Raw genomic sequence first — 20,337 nt, 5'->3', positions numbered from 1 at the left:
ATGTGTTTCCACCTACCGTCCGGTGAGTTATCCAATCGTGCGATTAAAAGGAAACGCCCATGAAGAGCTACGGAAAGAGAGAAAAGACAATACTGCAATTTTAATAAACATGGCAACGTTTGTTCGCAAACCTTCAATTTTGTGCTATGTTTTAAGAAGTGTTAGGCAAATTAGCGAGCGACAGACCAAGCAAACGTCGTTCCTTTCGAGAAGGTTGTAGAACTTTGATTGTAGCATTGTTCCTCAAATGTCATTCACGTTGTTAGCTTTCGCAAAGGATTGTGTGATGCTAGCAGTGAAGCTACCGACTGTGATAATTTTGACACTGGTCATTTTTCACTTTTACAGTTACGCCACCGAGAGAGACAACAGAGTTCCCAAAATCTATACCAAAACAGGCGACAAAGGTTTTTATTGTAACTTGAGAAACTAGATGCTCCACTAATACAAAATTTGACTCGTTTTGATTTCGCCCTTTAGGTTACTCAAGCACATTTACTGGAGAAAGAAGACCAAAGGAAGATCATATTTTCGAGGCTTTAGGAAACACAGATGAATTGTCATCAGCTATAGGGTAAGAATGTATCTTTCTTACACCTTACTACCTTTTTGCTTACATTGTGTTAAATGTTGCAGCTTGGCCAGAGAATTTTGCCTGGAGAAAGGACATACCTTCACGGATCAGCTGGATAAGGTAAGCTTTATCTGATATCACCTCTTTAATGAGGCAGTAATTACTAGATTTGGCCATTTTTGTCTATCAATCAGATACAGTGTGTTTTGCAAGATGTCGGCTCCAATATTGCCACTCCTCAGTCATCAGCAAGAGAAAGTCATCTAAGTATGTGCAGATGATGGTAGCTTTAGGTTTTGATTGAGGACGTGCATTCTGTTCTAAATATGTTTTCTGTTTGTAAGCTCGCACAAAATTTACTGGAACACCAATAACAGACTTGGAAAGTTGGATTGATACATTCACTGAAGAACTTCCACCTCTAACCAATTTCATTTTACCTGTAAGTCCAAGTTGGCATCACTAAGAGTCGTGTGTGCGTGTTGATTTATTTATTCATGACACTTGTGCATCACAACAGTCTGGAGGAAAGAGCAGCGCAGCTTTACATATAGCTCGGACCGTCTGTCGCAGAGCTGAGCGCAGGTCAGTATTAAGCACATCCCTTTTGTTGTCACCAACATGAACAAAACAGTCACATTGTAATTTTAGTGTTTTATTTGTGTTCCTATTACAGCGTTGCTCCAATTGTGCGGTCTGGGGAGGCTGATCCAGATATCGCCAGGTATTTAAACAGGTAATTATAGCGTTCCAGTCGACAAGATCATACTATTATGGTATCTTTAAACATCAATCTGATTAATGATTCAACATTTTCCACACAGATTAAGCGACTACCTTTTCACTCTGGCCAGATATGCCGCCCTAAAAGAGAACAACAAGGAGATAATCTACAAAAGACCTGAATAATACTTAATTATAATAAATAACTTCATACATATTGGAGCTGTATATTTATGTGCCTATTTTGTAACTATACATGACATCCAAAATTATATTTGGTTGCATCTTTATAATAAAGCTTTCAGTGAGAACACAACTTTTCAAAACTGACATCCACTTACATCATTACAGCACATTATCAAGTATCGAAATTCATTCTCTCTGTCAATCTTCAGTCATGGTGTTTATTGACAGCTTCTCATTTCAATTAATTGTGCCTCCTTTCTCACTGGATTTTGTGCTTTAGTTTATGATATTGTTAGAACACATTGAGGTCTAAATAGAAATTTGGTTCCAGTTTGATGCTTCCACACAAGTCAGAGGATTTGGCACCAGCCCTGGCTTTTCCAGGAGAGACTGCTGCCCCATGTTATGAGGGACAGATTGCGGTCGTCGTAGGGTGGATAACGCAGGGAGGTGACACATTCCAAGTGCGTGCTTCTTAGCAGACATGACTTTCTATGAGAAAATGTATCAAAGCTATAGCGTCCATGGTAGGAGCCAAATCCACTGGCACCTGTCCCAAAAACAAAGAAGTCAAATTTTGATATATCGTTAAATTTCACACATCCAGTTTGGTAACTTACCAACTCCACCGAACGGAAGCGTTACTATGAGACTTTGCAGTGCGCTGTCGTTGGAACAAAAGCTTCCACTTGATGTTTCGCTCATGACTCTGGAAATCACCTAACATTGTCAGAAACATCAACATTTGAGAAAAGGACAACCACATTGCCGGTTCAGAATGTCCATTTGTAGAGCCTCTCAAGTTGAATGTCACTGAGCTTGTACAACTTTGAAAACAACCTTTTGCCTCAAAAGAGCACACAAAATTTAAGAGTTTGAACTGCCTGTCTAGAGCATTAAAACAGTGTTTCTCAAATTGGAGGACAATACATTTAAAAAAAAAAAAAAATCTTAAGAAAAATTAAATGTAATCTGTCAAACATTTGAAAATAAATGTTAATTTTAGAGTCATTTCCAACTTGTTTTTACACCTTTGTTTGAAAAAAAAAAATGCCAGAAGTGACATGCACCCATGACGGAAATCAACCAATGTGGGGTGAAATTAGCTCTCCGCATTTGACCCATCAACTGAGAGAGAGGCGAGCAGCTAACATGGTGCATATTTTCATTTCAGTTAAACAGTAGTTACATAAATTAATTACAATTGTATGGCAGTTAATGCTAAAATGTTACTTAGAAATTGCCTGCATTGTTGAAGGTTTTATAATGCTAACAGTGACCAAAAATAAAGTTTTACAGTGTTTGACCTTATCAATTGTACTCTTAATTCTGCCTCATACCTTGCTGTTGTTTGAATACACATACACACAGAGGGGCTTCTCTTGTTTGTTGATGAAAGCAATCGTCTCATCCACGTTATTTACTGAGAGAATTGGAAGAACTGGACCAAAAAGATCTTGTTGCATGATGGGGTCCGACTCATCCACTTCGGTCAAAATGGTTGGAGCTTTGGACAAAACAAAAACAGTTCAGTCAAATATTTTTGACATGAGACAGGTTTATTTGATGTGGTTGGTCTCTTACCAATATACTTCTCTGCCTCTGTCACTTGTCCACCCAAGGCCACCTTGCCAGATCTCCACAACAAATCTTTCGTACGGTTAAAGACATCCAGATTAACCATGCGGCTGAAGCTGCTGGATTCTCTGGGATCGGTGCCATAGAACCGCATCAGGCAGCACTTGAGTGCCTGGACCAGACGGGTTTTTACATCCGAATGGCACAGGATGTAGTCAGGGGCCACTAAGCTCTGCCCGGAATTGTGAAAGCGGGCCCAGGCAATGCGCTGGGCCGTGGTGGTAATATCACAATGTTGGTCTACATAACATGGGTTCTTCCCATCCAGAACAAGGGTGATAGGTGTCAAACATTGAGCTGCCACTTGAGAAATTCGAATTCCTTCCTCTCTGGATCCTGGATTTTAAAATATAAACGCATTGATTAAATACTGTACGTCATTAATTTATGTATGATTTATTGTGTCACTGCACTTATTCCTACCAGAAAAGAAGACATGATCAAATTTAAGTTCCACAATATCAGTCAAGTCATTGGTGCCTGCAAGAATTACATGGAAGCATTCCTTGAGGAAAACAAGAATTGTAGATCATTAATTTATCATGTATTATTAATCATTTGAATTCCAAAACAAGTTTAGTGTAATGCTGATATACCAAAAATCACAATCCTTTTTTCAGACAAATGGATGAACAGCATGTTAAATACATCCCTGACAACCAGAACTATTACAGAGTAATTTTACAGCTACCGCTAAATGTTCCTGCATGCATGTGATACAACTTCACCACTTCGTTTTAAAGGCACTTAACAACAATACCCCATTTCCCATAATGCAGTTTTTCTTAAAGGGGCAGCCTTGGCCTGTTACACCCGATAAACAACTAACTAGAACAAAGTGGTTAACGTAACAGCAACACACACAAAACAACTCTAAAAGAAAGAAAGAGGGACTCTCATGCTAGTGCTACGCACATTGTCCAAGTATGAGGGGATGAGACGATGGAGAAGTGCTGCTGTGTGAGCTGTGCACACAGAAGGACTGATGATGGCACAGTTACCTATACAAATAAATAATGTGTGTTTTTCAAAATAAAATATGTATAATACACTTGAACGTGTCAATTGCGGATGTGCCGTACCTGCTGCTATGGCGCCCACCAGCGGCACAAGGCACATTTGGACTGGACTGCACCAGGTCCCCATGATCAACACAACCCCCAGGGGCTCGTTTATCACAAGACACTCATCCAGAGTGGTGGACTGAGCCAAGTAGACATGTTCAAAGTTAGTCATGAAAACTGGAACTTATGAGGCAATGAGTCGATCAGCTCAGCGGAAAACACAGCTTAAGCCTTCAACCGTGTAAGGCAACTTACATGTTAATCTTCTTTGACAAAAGTAAATCTTTGTAGCAGTTTGATGGAATGTTTCCCACCAAAAGGTTATGTAAATCGTTTGTAATCCCAACAATGTTTTTCCATAATAACAAAACAGTCTCACCAGGTTTCTTTCCACCTGCTGTGGCTGCATCCACTTCCTGAGGTTGCCAATGGCATGAAGAGCCTCATTTTTAACAGGAATCAACTCTGACACAACAGTCTCAAATCGTGGCTAGTTCAAGACGGGAGATTTTAAAAAGTGAATTAAAAGACAGCACTTTTTTTTTTTTTTTTTTTTTAAAGGGGACGTTAACCCAAACATTTCCATGACAATATGTTTTATGCACCCCCACTAGTCTAAACACGCTATTCGAATTAACATTTTGTTTGTGGAATATTAATTAAGCAGCAAAATTCACCTATTTTTATCCATCCGGAGGGGGGGGGGGGGGGGGCATTTGCTGTCAACTGAAAATGACATCACAGTTGCTCAGGGAACGACCAATCATTCCACAACTGTTTTCAGAGTTTGGTCATGTGATGTTTGAAAGCTATGTTGTGATTGGTCATTACCTAATCTTTGAGCATACTGTGGTATCATTTTTAGTAGACAGCGAGTGGCAAAATGGCCGCCCTCGGAGATTGATTAATATTATTCAGAATACTAAATTTGGACTAGTAGGGCTACATTTAACATATTGTTGTAAAGAACATTTGATGTTGACATCCACTTTAACAATGATGATGATGGTGACGACAACAATGCTAATAATAATAATAATTTCAACTGCTCACCTTGTGAAGATCCCTTCCAAGAACATCCACAAAGTCACACTCATGTTCCTCCAGCATTCGCACCACAGCCTCAAGCTGGGCCAGCCTAAAGTTCTCCTTGATGCTGCGCCTGGCCTGGAAGGACACCCGGGCTCTCTTCAGCAGATCCTCGTACAGCAGAGGGTACGTCTTCAAGCATGGCTCGCCGAGCCTGGTCCTTCAACATCCAAAAACCAGTTAAAATCTCCAAACCACTTATTAGTAAACACTTCCTTCAGGCTACAGTGATCCACTCTACCTTCTGCATGTTAAACGGCCATTCCTTTGACATGCAGAGCAAACCTTTCCCTTTGCACTCATGTCTATTTTAGAAAGCTCTCCAGTGCTGGACTTCCTCATTGTAACTGCTAAGCTTGTGAAGTAAAAGCCCTGAAAATCCTAATAAAGCCCTCCAGCTAGTCAGGTGACGCACACAACAAAAGGTCAGCATCACATGCATCATACTCACCCACCAACAAACCGACGGAGGAATTAAACCTTAAACTCACCTTCGTAGAGATCTAAACCAGTTGGCAGGAGATGGGCTGCTCATGGTGTTATTTCTAAGATCTGTGGGTCTCTCATGAAGTGTGCCACAATGCAGCGGACTGAGGTGGATGTGTGCATTCACAGCATAATCCGCCACATTATTCAGGAAAAGCTCCTATCGTGCTTTTCAGGAGTCATTCTCAATCCAACATCGTCCTGTTTTTAGATTTAGGTGTGTTTGCTTGCAGTGCTGCTCTCGAAAAACACCAGCTGCTTGCAATCAGCCGTGATTGACTTGAGAAGTGGGGGGGAAAAAAACACTTTGGACTTTGAAGCAAATACTTTATATAACACCAGTGTGCATGATTTAACATGACAAGAAAACATATCTTACATACATGGACAAATTTTACACAAGAATCGCTCTTTGTACACATTCTATAGTGCAGTCAGTTCGAAAGACACTTTGAAGACAATTTGACTCTCACATGAAGGGGAAACACTGTCTCTGGGGGCGTACTTGCACTCAAAGTGGGTTACATTGATATTTTTGACATCATTTGAAATCAATGACTGACCTCATCTTTTATCTCTTGTGAAAACAAACGGCGCTTCTGTATTAAAAATTTAATGTACATATGTATGCGCGTCTCATTAGTATAATGGAAAAAGGTACACTACATTTTTATGTCAACCGGTTCTACACAAAAGCCCTCTAGGGTAAGGAACTGTCTTTGGTCACTTATCGAGGCCACCAAATTCGATCTTTTTATTTAATCGGAGAAGACATTGCAGAATAATAAAGTTTGGTAAAAAAAGAAAAAGAAAATACTTCAATATATATATATTAAAAATATTAATAATAATAAAATAAAATAAAAGACTTACACGATGAAATTCAATTGCGTAGAACAGACTGACATGGAAAACTATAGCCACCATTGTGTGTGTATTCAAAATCAACACTCACAAAAAAGCCAATCGTAGTGCCTTTAGGGTACATTGGTTGGTCACTGGGGTGAGATTATATAAATATATATAAATATATATATATATATATATATATATATATATATATATATATATATATATATATATATATATATATGACCAACTGAGATAATGTAGTTGCACAAGTGTGCACACCCTCATAACCAGGAAGTGGCTGTTTGGAATTAATCACATTTATAATCATGTCAAATGCAGGTCAGCACACACCTGCCACCATTTAATTTTGAAAACGTTTTTTTTTTCTTTTCCATTTGTTTTCTACAGGTTAGAAGCGTGATTAGTATTCAAATAAATTATCTTGGTCTCCTTTAAACAGGGGGTGTGCAGACTTATCCACTGTATATGATGTTGAGGGAGAAAAAATAATTCTGTGAACTAACTCTATTTCTGTAAAGAATGTTTGCCATTTAATCCAAACTGTGTTGTTTTCACACAAGTTGCTGGTTGGTAAGACGGCAAGTCTTGACCAGTGGTAGGTTAATGCTTTTGTTTTTGTTTGCATAATGACAGATTTTGGTTGCGATTTTATGCTTACTTCAACAACTTTTCTTTGAAAGCTGCAATATTGTCTGACTAAGATGTCACTTAGCCTTAAGTTAGCCAACCCAAACACTTTGACGACATTACCACCCAAAGCGACATCAAGCAAGTAGTCCAATTAGGCTGGTGATCCAGTCCATGACATCATGATGAGAGGCTTGTTAGGACAGATAATTCTTCACAACATGGCTTAAGTCCACAGACAGCATCGTCATAGCCTTATGTTGTAGTTGTTATAGTGGTATTACAGTGGTTGGGTTTCGGAGAATAAGCCCAGCCCCTGTTTTTATGGCTTGTTTCCAATATACAACATTATTGGTTTCACTTGTAATAGGTGAATAGGTCAAGGTGAGAGCAAGGGGAAGATGGTGATAACATGAGGCACTCAGCGTTATTGAAAAGGTGTATTGAGCAAAGTTGTGGGTTTCTAGCATGAAGTACAAAACCTCCACCAATTTGAGATGTGACATTTGCAGGCATTTTTGTCACAGATAAAAGATGCAAAAGCAGATGTCAATTCTCTTAAAAAAATAAAAGTAATGGATGTCCAGAAATTCTGGTGCTCCACCACAAATGAAGCATAGCTTAGATCTGTTAATTCACACCATGTTCACAAACGATTAAAAACAAGACCGCCTGTGTCTTTAAGAGGGAGGAAACTTAAGTGAGATCATCAACGCATGATGAGGGAGTCTTCCGTTCTGGAGGCTGGAGACACTGATTTGTCTTCTCCTTGGACAAATTACATTTATGCAACGCAAAACACATTAGGACCCATTTGATACCCTCTCAAAGAAGCTTGGGTACCAAAGTTCAAAATTGTAAGTGTATTAGCAATGCATCACTTGGTTTTCACGCATCGAATGGCTTGCATTGCATCTGTATTGCTTTCCAGTTCTCATGTGGTGGGAGTGTTCGATCTAAGAAATATGATGTTAGGCCTGAGAAACGGAGATCTAGTAACTATAAATGTGGATTTAATGGAGCTAAATACAATACATGACCTTGGATTTCATGTGTGGCACGGGGAGATGCCAATTTCGATTGTGCTGCAAAAACAGCATCTCCCTGACGCTGTAAGGGAGTTAAATAGTAATCCTACAAAAAGGGAGTTTGTTGTCCTTCACGACTCCTCTACGTTGTGGAAACTTCCTCAGACACGATAGGTTCCCCATGTACCTAAAACCTTTAGCTTGGGTCAGGCGGCTTCCTCCTGTGAAGATTGTCCAACACTTCTGCATTACGAAAGCTCAAAGCCGGTGTTCATACTGATGGCGTAGCGCAGCTTGTCACGCAAGATGCTCTTCTTGCTGTAGTTGGGCAGCTTGAGCAGGTTGAAGCATGTGGAGGAAGTGGGCAGTCTACCACCAGGTTCTTTTTTACGGATTGTGAAAAAGCCTCTGAGGACGCTGCCGAGGGTGTCCCCCGTGTCCTGGCCACAGGAAGTTGCAGGTTAGAAAGACGGAAGACAAAAAACGGATATACATCGTAGCTATTTTACTACACATTCAGAACCTGTGCATCATTATTTGCGATATTAACAAATGATGATATACTAAGGATTGGACAGTTGCTACAAATCCAGCTAATACCCATTTCTCTCCTTTCTGAACCAGAGAAACATTAAGAATTCTACGCTAAAATTTAAAGTGTAGAAGCCCCTCATCTACAACATGACTGTCTTATGCACATTTGTGCATAATTGGCTATGAATTTTGTATTGAAACATGACAACTGTATGTAATCAGATTACAGGTACATTTATATATATATATATATATGAAAAAAAAAAAGATTATTTCATCAGGATTACTATTTCTACGATGAGAGACACCGCTGTTGTGTCAGGTTGATGTGGTGTCTCCCACACCGACAAACATACTTTGCTTGCTGAAGGACCGATTTATCTTTAACAAAGAAAAAGTTTGATCTGAGAGTCCCGCGGCATGCTACAATGAGCTTCTTGCTAGCTGCCGCTACACCATAATGTGAGTTACACCCTCCGAACAAATCTCCCTCCCACCAATTCATTATTCAAACACCATACACCAGGGGTGGCCAAGTTTGGTCCTCGAGAGCCCCTATCCAGCCTGTTTTCCATGTTTCTCACCACTAACACACCTGATTCATGATCAGGATCGTTATCAGGCTTCTGCAAAGCTTGCTGATGAGCTGATCATTAGATTCAGCTGCGCTGAAGGAGAGCGACATGGAAAACAGGCTGGATAGTGGCTCTCGAGGACCAAACTTGGCCACTCCTGACATACACAATATACACGGCTAAACTCGTGACTGGGATAAAAGTTAATTTTGCAGCTGGTGGTCATCCTCTTATTAGTGTGTGCGTGCGTGTGGGTGAAATAAGCTAACATGGGAAATGTTGCTTTCAAAAGCCTAATTTGTCCCTTTTCTCCCCATTCCACATTACAGCTACAACAGCTTTGTTAACAAACAAAGCTTTACTTTACCTCATTGGATAACTATCTATCTATCTATCTACCTATCTACCATCCATCCATCCATGAGGTGTGGTTGCTTTCAGTGACAGTTCGAAAACAGCATATCAATCAATCAATCTATTCATGCATTTTAATGGGCGTCAACTATACAAGGATTTTTGCCATGGTGGTATTTATTTCTATTTTTATTCATGAGCATACTTGGTATTGGAGTAATCCAAAGTAATCAAGTTACATTACTTTAGCATCATGGTACTTGGATTACGTTACCAACTACATTTTTTAGCAGGTAACTTGTAACTATAACGGAATACATTTTAAAAGTAACCCTTCCCAACCCTGACTGTAAATAATACCGTGCAACAGTCTCACCTGATCATCTGACACTTCCACACAACGGATTGAAAAAGGTGGCTTGAGGTAGGCAAAACCTAGGAGAGGAGGTCTTGAGCAGCTGGTAACAAACTACACAAGAGTAAAATGAGTTTGGAGACAAAGCATGATACAAATGGAAAAGACTAGAAATGAGCATACTTTGAGGAACATGGCCCTCTCCTCAGACGTGAAATCGCTGGACAAGATGTCCCACAGCCAGATGATGACGCGATGGCTGCTATGAAAACCTCCATAGTAGACTGTGTGCTTCCTAAATCATACAGCATGGCAGCGATTTAGAGAAGGAACAAACCTCACACTTTTACATTGATCGCACAACACTTTCAGAAGACCTGAAATGGATGGAGGGTGAAGATAAATACATACTTGAGGTCATCCAAGTCAATTTCCGCATTGTCCCCCGAGACCAGACGCTGAACCTCAGGTGTCGAAAACATGTGCAACCATTCCGGGTTGATGATGCTGCGGAAGCCTCGGATGAAAGCTGCCGTTTGCTCCTTAATCTGAGTGTGCATCCGGAAGTGAGCCATGAGGTGGATGTAGCTGAACCTGCAACAGCAAATGAGTCAAATTAGAATCAATGCGGTTTACATTTTTAAACCTTGATAATGATCAACATACTTATTTTCATTGGTGACTGGCATGGTCTTCCCTCCAGGTATCAACTCATGACAAACGAGCTGTATGGAAAAATATAGCGATTTATTGTGGATAAGGCATACAAATTGAGATTCATTCAAAATTCTCAGGAAAAAAAAAATACATATATATATATATATTTTTTTTATTTTATTTTTTCCCCAATCAACAGGTGCTGTTATGAGAGTTAAGAGCATTTTTTTTTTTTAAACATATCAATATTTCACTGATTATCATATTTTTCCACACAATTTTATGAAGACTAAAGTTTGACTCTCTGGAATAAATTTGACAAATTTCAATAATTTCTTATTGGGATGTTTTAATTAATCTAAAAAAAATGGAGTTCTACCAGCATCTAAAAACATATTTTGTACACCCTAAGAATTATTGATTAGTTTCTGGGGATAGACCGATTCGGCTGGGCCAATTATTGGTGCAGATTTTGGGGATTTTCATGAATATCAGTATCAGCCTTTTTTAAATATCTGACGGTCGATAGAAAATCAATTCAAAACTGTGTTTACCTCAGGGAACAATTTCTTTAAATTTTCAAGATTTTTACAAGCGATGCTGCTGATCTTGGGAACTCTACTCCTTTTGTTTTTGTTTGAAATTTAAACAAAGATTAAGATAAGTTATTAAATTAGTTTAGTTATTAAGTTTAAAATGTCAGTATTTTGAACATTTTGGGGAAAATTATTTACCGTAGAAAACTATAGGGCGCTTACTTGTTTAAGTTTTCATTAAACTTTTGAAGACATACTGAACGTATTGCTAGAATTGTATAACAAATAAGTCTTATTATCTAAGATTTTGTTTAGAATTTATTTTATGCCAATTTGTTCGCCCTTTTACTGAAAAGAAATCTTGGCTCCTATCAGTTATTGGCCTTTTTGACTACTAATAATCAGTATCGGGGGAAAAAAAAACATTGGTTTATCTCTATTTGAGTCCTTACCTGTCCCATAACATCTTCATCATAGGATAATGAGAGTCCCAGATCCCCCACATCTCCATCATAGCGCTGTAAAACATGCATACAAATATTAAGTATCATGTAGAGAGTAATCTACAGCATGTGTGTGTGTGTGTGGGGGGGGGGGGTACAAATGTATCAAATGACAATACAATTTTTAGTAAACCTTAATGGAGGTGAGGTTCTTGTAAAATTCTGAATCCAACGAGGGCAGCTCGTCAATGGAGCTGTAGAACGTGCTGTGGTGATGACCCAGCACTTGACTGAGGAAGAAGGAGGCAAAGGGGACATCCACCACGATGCCCTAAAACACACGCCAAAGATTGCAATGTCACACATTGTTCCAGAATGAGCGCCAAGCATTTCACAAATACCTCATATATGGCTTTCCCTAACATCTTCCCCACAAACTCAAAAAGCTGCAGATGGTTCTCGTGGATGTAAGAAGTAGGTGAAGGATACAGCCTCTCATTTCCACTCGTGGTCTGAGAAGAATACAAACAAAGCAGAATCAGAATTTAAATGTTTTTGTGTGTGTGTTTTTTTAATGAATGAGTTACCTTGAATAGGTTGAGAGCAGGGTTGAACACTTTCTTAATGATCTCTTCTAGAAACTCTTTAAACACACCATCTTGATCGATACCCGCTTCATCCACTCCCAGGTCATTCACAAATTTCACACGAATGACGCCTTTTATGGAATTCACAGGTAAACGGCGGAGTTGATCGTAGCCATCCTAACATGTGGGACACGCATGAATAGAAACTGCAGCAACATTTGCCATCAGCCATCTGATTGATTTGTGTTCGTACCTCCAACATGCGTGAGCGACGAATGGTAATATGGGTGACATGCGGAGAGGCGGAGCTGGTTTCTATTAAGCCAAGACTCTCTTTTTCCTTAGTGACGATGTTCCGAAACAGCAGCACCCTCTGAAATGACCAGAGTAAGAAATTGAATACCTTCAGAAACAAAAAAAATATTCTGTAATTGCTTAAATGTTGTCAAGATCCAAGCATTACCTTTTCTTTTCATTATCATTTGTATTTTAGTTAGAAGACACAGTACAGAGTATAAAGGCTCAACTTCTTTGGCTTCCGTCATTACGTTTGAACAACATGTGCTATAGGACATAATAACTTGTGTTGCTAGCTTTTTAAAGGGGAAGCCAACCTTAAACATTTCTTGACAATAATATGTTACATGTGACCTCACAAGTCTAAACATGACATTCTGATTAATATTACATTTGTGGAATATGAGTTATGCAGCAAAATCCAGCCGTTTTTATCCATCTCGGGGGCGGCCAATCACAGATCACCTGTTTTCTGAATCTGAGCTGTGATTGGTTGTTACCTGAGAGCTGGGCAACTGTGATGTCATTTTTACACGACAGCAAGTGGCAAAATGGCCACCTTCTGATATTGATAAAAACTGCTGGATTCTGCTGGTTGTCTCATAATCCACAAATGTAATATTAATCAGAATGTCGTGTTTAGACTAGTGAGGTCACATAGAACATATTATTTATTTATTTTTTAAATTGGGGGGGGGGGCTTCTAATTCACTGCCATTGACAGCTATAGTCATCAAAAATTCATTTTAACTGTTTATATTACTTTAACATTTCTTTTCCATTTTTTGTTAACAAGAGTATGAAAACTTTGATTCTTTTGTACATTTAGAAAAGGTATCAAATTTGTGATTAATCGTGAGTTAACTAGTGAAGTCCTGCGATTAATTACAATGACAAATTTTAATGGCCTGATGCCCCTAAATTTTAATAATCTTTTCTTTAAAAAAAAAAAATATATATATATATATATATATATATATATATATATATATATATATTTTTTTTTTATTATCTTTTTTTTGTTAGAAAAGATTATTAAAAATTAGGGGCGTCAGGCGATTACAATTTTTAATCGTAATTAATTGCATGACTTCACTAGTGAACTCACGATTAATCAGAAATTTTATATCTGTTCTAATACCCCCAAAAATTCTAGGTTTTCATACTCTTGTTAACAAAAGTGGGAAAAAAAATTTAACTAATAGAAATAGTTCAAATGAATTTTTGACGACTATAGCCTCAATGGCAGTGGATGTTAAACAACAATGGCTATATGTTAAGTAAGTTTTAGTGAAAAGTAAATTTATACAAACTGTAAACTGATTACACTGAGGTGTCGAATTGTTGAAATGTGAAGGTACTATAACAATACAAATAATCTAATAACTCACATTTTTATGAGGAATAACATGTGGTATATATTGCAGTATCAGCTGGGCTCTTTTCTTGCCTTTCTCAAGCTCTTGGAACAACAAGCTGGGTTTTAAGTCCCTGAATGCAACATATGGAAGATGAAAAAGATGAGCGTTCCAAAAATAATCCCCGTTTCAAACAACGAAACACATTCTCAGTTTTGTATTTACTTGCGTAACCAATGGTCATCAAGGGTAAATCTTCGCCTGCAGTCACGTTCGTAGAGCACCATCAACCATCCGTGAACACTGTGGAATAACTCCAGTTTCTCCCCCTTTGCGTTCTCTGTTAGACACACAAGAGTAAATTTAATTAATAGTGTGTGGGGGTTTTTTCAAACTTTTTTTGTTTTTGCATCACAAGTTTTTCTTATAAAACTGAACTTCCAGACAAAAAAAATGTCCATATCCATATGAATGTAACAACAGAAAACTGGATCACTCACCTAAGATACCATCCCATATCATTTTGTACACAAATGTGTTAAGAAATGAGGAGATAGTAATGAGCTCCTCTATTTTGAAGGAGGTCTGTTCTTCGTAGACTTCAATGTCATCCAGGATTCTGGAACATATTGACAACAATTAATAAACATGTGCAATCCAAAACCACGCACTAAAAAAAAACGCAAATAATTACGTAATGAGGTGCCGCGAACAGTCACAGAAGAGCATGAGCATAGCCAGGAGCTGCTTGGACTCTTCGGTGTCATTGTTGAGACACTCCATAAAAAGTTTGAGGCCTCCCTGTGGGCCAAGTTCACAGATAAAAGCCCACAATTTGGGCAGGAGGTCATCGAGGTGTGTCAGACCTGCAACGTAGGAAATGCAACATAGTGACTGTCCCATTATACATCTCCATTTCAACTGGTGGTTGTAACTAACCAGTGAGAATCTGGAGTCTTATTTGCGTCAGTGTGGATAGAGCGGTCTGGTAGAGCACACAAATACTGCACACTTTCTGAACTTCAGCCGAGTCCACCCGCTTTCCCCCGACCGGCTTCAAGATGTTTCGCACAGAAGCGGACTTCTGAAAAGCTCGCTTAAACAGGCCTGTCGGAAGAGGAGAGCAATCGCTTGTTGTGTCCGTTACGTTTGCCATCACATTAAAAGGACAGCTATGGATTCATGACGCACTTTTGACTGGCAGGTTATTTTGCGATGTGCTAGGTTGTGCGGGTGAGGGAGTGGGCTCTTGACTCTCGAGCTTCTTAGAGAGGACGTCGCTGAAGAGGGTCCGGATGACAGGCACGCCCCACAGATATTGCAGCTGCTTGGTGACCAGCGGCATTGATTCGTTAAGACTACAAGAAACGGAGGAGCAAATGGGAATTTTAGCATCTTAAAAGAAAGCTTTCGTAATCTAGTGCAACACTGTAGCTGCATTGAAAACGCTTTTACAGAATTAAATAAAAAAATTTGAATTGAAAAATTCAATTGTATTGAGAAAACTGTCACTTTATTTAAACTGCCGATAGTAAATATTGTTGTTTTTTTGTATAAAACTGCAGTTTACAAGTTACAATTAAAAAATATATATTGTTAAATATTATACTAGTGGTGTCAAAGTTAGTGTGTTAATTTAAAGTCCCTTTAACGGCAGTAATTATTTTAACATGCGATTAAGGACCGCCCCTTACTTGGAAAGTAAATTTAGCAGGAATAAATTTAATAATGATGCATATATTTGTGGAGACTGTGGTCAATTTGTATTTTACCATTTTAAAAATGTGCAGAATTTCAAAAGTTACTTCATGTTAAAGATTAGATAGCTCTTAATATGAGAAGAAAAATGCACTGAGCTTTCACCAATGTCTTACAAATGCAATTATGCCATCGAGTGGCAGAAAAATTACCTCAATACAAATCATTATCAGACTCGTTTTTTACAGTACAGTAAAAAAAAAAAATCATTTTGCCTCAATATTAAAAATAATTTTGAAATTACTGTATCAATGACTAAAAGATGCAGTCATATTGGTATTTGTTTAACATTTTTTTCCACTTTTATGTTAACAAGAGTATAAAAACAATATTTTATTGTACATTTAGAAAAGATCAAATTTGTGATTAATTGTGAGTTAACTAATGAAGTCGTCTGACACCCCTATATTATACATTGTGTGTTGACGCTGCCCCACACACGTTTATAATGATCATTTATATCTATCAAGTCCTAAAATGCATCAATCTAAATAAATGTGAATTTAAGGAAAATAGCTCAAATGTAAAATCGTTGGATCCAGTGTGTGCTGTCTGAAAAAAAAATGGAAGTGTTACAGTTTATTACATTTTCTTCTGCTTTAATTATTTTTTTTATTTGTGTAAAACTATACTGTTATGTATGTGGTACCTCTGATACTAAACCAAAGAAGACAATGGTGAAGACAACAATAGACTTAATTAAAGACCTAACTTGTCAATTGTTATGTTGGTAACAGCTTAAAATATTACGTACAAAGAATTCAAAAGTTTCATGATAGAAACAATTTAACTGGTGGAATGAATGACTTATACTTCTATTACTTCTAATGGGAGAAATTAATTGGAAATCCCGTCAATTAACTAGGTCAAACAACCTCCTGAAATAAAGAGTCTAGGATCCATTGTATTGTAATTTTGCAATAATCATAATATCCATCCATCCACTTTCAATAGCATATGACCTCATTAGATAAGCATGAATGGAATGCCTCTTACCCATAATCTACAGTTTGGGAGAACCAGCCCAGAACTGGGTGCCAGTGGGTGAGGTTAGACTTCTTTTGGGACACATATCGCTGGCAGTAGGACAGCATGTCAGTCAGGTCCTTCACAAAGCGATTGGTCTCTTCCTCTATGATTCGCTCGTTAAGGAAGCCCAAGTGAATCAGATTACCTAAATTAACATGGGCGAAAGGAATAGAATTATACTCTCACCTGTAAAGCATCATATGACTAAACACAATAGCTCAAATACTGTACCAAGTAAGCAGAGTGTGTGGCTTCCCTCAAGACATACACAGATGTCAGAACACTGCTCCTCACGGCTGAGGAACACGATAAACTTCTTTAAAAGGCCATGGGTCTGGATCGAAGTAATGCACTGTTGCAAGACGGGCAACATTAAGTACGTTATCATAACAAGTATGCTATTTATGTTTTCATACCTCTGGAGTGAGCGTACACAGGTGCGAAGTCACAGCTGGAACTGACATGATGTGAATGAGGAAGGATCTGAGCAGGTTGTCTGAGAAGTGAGCAGCGATGACTGGTCTGATATGAGAAAAAAACAAACGGAGCAGAAACAAACTGATATCAATCTAAGGCTGCACAATTAATCAAATTGCAAATAGGATCACTATACTGGCTGCCAGGATTATATTAGCCTGGTCCTTTAGGCTATTTGCAACTAAAATAGGGTCTCTGCTGCATTTCTATTTTCTAATCAAGCATTTCTCAACCAGCGGTCAGCCAATCACCAGCAATACTTCATTAGGATATCATGAGATTAAAATACAAGATCATTACTTGTAATTAACAACCATGTTTACAGTACTAATAAAAATAACCATAATTATCACTTTGGCCATAATTGCACAATCAATTTGTCTTCCCCCCCCCCCTTCAAACAGCAACTACCTTCATTTCATTTGACCTCACTCACCTTAGCGACAGAGTAAAAATAGCTGTTAAAGTGCCTTTTGAGAGAGCTGGTTTCGAACGAGCCAAGCCGTTGGTTAGCAAAATCTAAAAAAGAGAGAAATATGTCCTTAATGGCAGCTAGCAAAATTGTATAGGCAAAAACTGTGTCAAAATTTAGTAATGAAAGAAATTAATAAATTAGAATGTATACCATTACTGGTACACTTGCACAAGATAATGAAATCCAGTAAAGGAACTAAATAAAAAATAACTACACTCTGCCTTTAAAAAGGCTCAGTCATGCAGTTTTGATTAAGACACTTGGAGATGTATTAATCCAAAAATATATGGTACGACTTTCTAATATTTTTTTTACATACCGGTATATTTTGTTGACACTTTGTATAGTCTTAAGAAACGATGTCAGGTAGTGAGCAAATATTTAGAAATTCTGTAGTTTTTCAAAATTGTGGACACATATTTCATTTCTTTGCGTAGATGTACCAAATGCTGATAGGGAGTAAATTCTGTATGTGATATAGAACCTGTAGTGTTGAATAGAATCCCTTCTGATTGAGATAACCCATGATATTCTCACAGATTCTCATCAAAGCAGGTCGGAGAGCTTCTCCTAAAACAAAGAGGAGAGGAAAACATTTTATGCCTGATATTACCACATCAAACAATATTGCTCGCGTGGCTCCTGACCTACCCTTCCCTCTCACAATTCGCCACGTTGATGTGTCTGTGAATGTGACCAGCATGGTGAGGTACAGCGTTACCAATTTGTTGTCCTGCATTATATCAGGCTGGGAATCATAAAACAAATACGTCATGAGACCTAAAATCTTCAATATTGTGCATACTGATTTTCAAGCCTTGACTAACCTTTAAGTTTTTCAGTAGTTGACAACAGGTCCATAGCACATCTTTAATCTGTTTTAGCCAAGGGATTGTGAGATCTTTGGACAGTGCCAAGGACACATACCAGACCTGAGAGCCAAAAGTGAAAACAATAAATATGACGTAAACGCACATGTCAAGTTGTTTGGCAAGGAAATTAACATACTTACTTTTGGCTCGTTTTCAACTTCCATGCTGGCAAGAATGGCCCTACAGAGCTTTTCAAACCTCTATCCAAAAAGCAGAAATAAAGATAAAAAATAGCCCACAACATCTGCCACAACTTGAATGACAACTCGGTGAAAATAGATTCAACGTGGGATTCTGATTTCAGATAATAATGCTTATTTGTATTTTTGTATTTTTTATTAATATGTCATTTGCATCAGTGTAAGACTGCACAACATCAAGAGTCGTTTCGAGTAGTTGGTCAAATTAGGTCATTCAAATATTAGAAATCACCTTCATTATCACGCATTGCAGTTCTACATTACAAGCTACAATAGTATTAATAAATCAATCACACAAAATAAAAACTAAACTAAATATGTGATGTGTATATAATTTTGTGGCTGGTTAGTAGTGGTCACTGTATATAATAGTCTTCAATAAGAAAAAACACAAAATTAGTCCAAACCTAGAAAAATAAACAATATTGTTCTTGGTTGCACTCACCATCTTATCCTCCGAGTGGAAAATGAATAGTAATTTACGAGCAATTTTAAAAATCGAAAGTGCATTTCTTTTTGATGTTGCAGCAGAGGACTCAAAATAGTCATCAACATCTTTCCTGGTGAAACAAAAACATGCCAATATTCAATTGATGCAGAAGATACATTGGTGAAGCAGTGTTTGTTTTGCAAGAAGACAATATAGTAAGAAGAACCTTATCTGTTTCTGGAGTCTGCAGCGGCATAGAAATCGTCTGACCAGGGCTTGGATGAGGACTGCTGCTCTCTCCTTCTCCTTCTGCCCTTTCCTCTCCTCTCTGGCCTGCCTGGCTTTATCCAGGAATTCAGACTTCGAGCTTTGAGGCGCACTAAACATTGTGCACCCTAAGGAAGAGGACATTTAATTGCTTACATTCTGTGCCATATCGCACGCGGTGCTGTTGAAGTATAGATGTTGATATCACCCCACAACACTTACCTGCACTGAACAGAAGTTCCCGTGATAAGATCTTATATGTGCCAGAAGGCTCACCTGGTGCTATACTTCCATAGTGGTGTTTTTGTCTTCGGGTTCCCAGCAGCAGCAAAAGCTGATCAACAATGTGGACTAACTCGTCATCTCTGGATAAACGCGCAACACACTGATAACGGAGCTCAGATAGTTAGCATCCACGGCTAGTTCCAGGCAAGTCTGCATAAATATCGTCTCACAGTTGAGCTTCTCACTTTGTTTTCTTGATCATTACCATCACTTCAAGATTACGGTTAATCCGTTGCCGATGACAGGCTCAGAAACATGAGCTGCATATCATTTTAACATGTAAACAATGAGAGGAGAGCCGAACACGACCCGAAACCATTAATCTACGGTGTCGCATTGAATTATTTCCGGGTGGCACTACGCATAATTCAGATGTAATATTTACCTACTACATACAGCGTAATGTGCAAAAAAATATATATCACACTGATAATACTAAAATTCATCTCAGTTTATCGGGTGGTGAATTAACTTTTAGATTAGCGTGGTACGTGAGAGGACATTATTCCTGTTACTCCTCCATAGCAGAAATGTTTTGACATGTTTTGAGAGGTGTTTTT

The 20,337-nt window shown here is 38.3% G+C and overlaps 3 protein-coding genes across 6 annotated transcripts; 1 reads left to right on the top strand and 2 right to left on the bottom strand.

Moving 5' to 3' along the window:
- Window positions 1-53: 53 nt before the first annotated feature.
- On the top strand, window positions 54-2,794 carry mmab (metabolism of cobalamin associated B). Its single transcript, XM_077561493.1, has 9 exons — window positions 54-213; window positions 349-407; window positions 481-574; window positions 637-694; window positions 769-841; window positions 919-1,016; window positions 1,095-1,159; window positions 1,251-1,310; window positions 1,399-2,794. Exons 1-9 carry the CDS (start codon window positions 110-112, stop codon window positions 1,481-1,483), a joined length of 696 nt encoding a protein of 231 aa, XP_077417619.1. The 5' UTR covers window positions 54-109; the 3' UTR covers window positions 1,484-2,794.
- Window positions 1,214-6,027, bottom strand: aldh3b4 (aldehyde dehydrogenase 3 family, member B4). Of its 3 annotated transcripts, none has more exons than XM_077561490.1 (10): window positions 5,766-6,024; window positions 5,239-5,434; window positions 4,565-4,675; window positions 4,204-4,324; window positions 4,037-4,122; window positions 3,545-3,626; window positions 3,068-3,457; window positions 2,824-2,990; window positions 2,104-2,203; window positions 1,214-2,033 (listed from the first exon to the last, which is right to left on the bottom strand). In XM_077561490.1, the coding sequence occupies exons 1-10, from the start codon at window positions 5,807-5,809 to the stop codon at window positions 1,834-1,836; spliced, it is 1,497 nt and encodes a 498-aa protein (XP_077417616.1). In that variant the 5' UTR covers window positions 5,810-6,024; the 3' UTR covers window positions 1,214-1,833. The 3 variants fall into 3 exon arrangements, with proteins under 3 accessions (XP_077417616.1, XP_077417618.1, XP_077417617.1); XM_077561491.1 differs by having other exon boundaries at window positions 1,853-2,033; window positions 2,104-2,192; window positions 5,766-6,027; XM_077561492.1 differs by lacking the exons at window positions 4,037-4,122; window positions 4,204-4,324 and having other exon boundaries at window positions 5,766-6,025.
- A 2,229-nt stretch (window positions 6,028-8,256) lies between these two features.
- ube3b (ubiquitin protein ligase E3B) lies at window positions 8,257-20,121 on the bottom strand. 2 transcript variants are annotated; one of them, XM_077561488.1, is made up of 27 exons: window positions 19,715-20,121; window positions 19,452-19,620; window positions 19,241-19,355; window positions 18,736-18,795; window positions 18,551-18,655; window positions 18,375-18,471; window positions 18,208-18,293; window positions 17,685-17,767; window positions 17,188-17,293; window positions 17,003-17,123; window positions 16,739-16,916; window positions 15,176-15,342; window positions 14,924-15,091; window positions 14,679-14,850; window positions 14,485-14,603; window positions 14,210-14,324; window positions 14,018-14,117; window positions 12,583-12,702; window positions 12,330-12,506; window positions 12,144-12,254; window positions 11,936-12,073; window positions 11,752-11,817; window positions 10,773-10,831; window positions 10,518-10,700; window positions 10,290-10,401; window positions 10,128-10,220; window positions 8,257-8,728 (listed from the first exon to the last, which is right to left on the bottom strand). In XM_077561488.1, exons 2-27 carry the CDS (start codon window positions 19,610-19,612, stop codon window positions 8,537-8,539), a joined length of 3,204 nt encoding a protein of 1,067 aa, XP_077417614.1. In that variant the 5' UTR covers window positions 19,613-19,620; window positions 19,715-20,121; the 3' UTR covers window positions 8,257-8,536. The 2 variants fall into 2 exon arrangements, with proteins under 2 accessions (XP_077417614.1, XP_077417615.1); XM_077561489.1 differs by having other exon boundaries at window positions 19,769-20,121.
- Between the last annotated feature and the right edge of the window lie 216 nt (window positions 20,122-20,337).

Source organism: Vanacampus margaritifer, chromosome 3 (genome assembly GCF_051991255.1).
Source record: "Vanacampus margaritifer isolate UIUO_Vmar chromosome 3, RoL_Vmar_1.0, whole genome shotgun sequence".
NCBI lineage: Eukaryota > Metazoa > Chordata > Actinopteri > Syngnathiformes > Syngnathidae > Vanacampus > Vanacampus margaritifer.
Note: the sequence above shows the minus strand (reverse complement) of the source record. Positions and strands in the feature narration are given on the sequence as shown.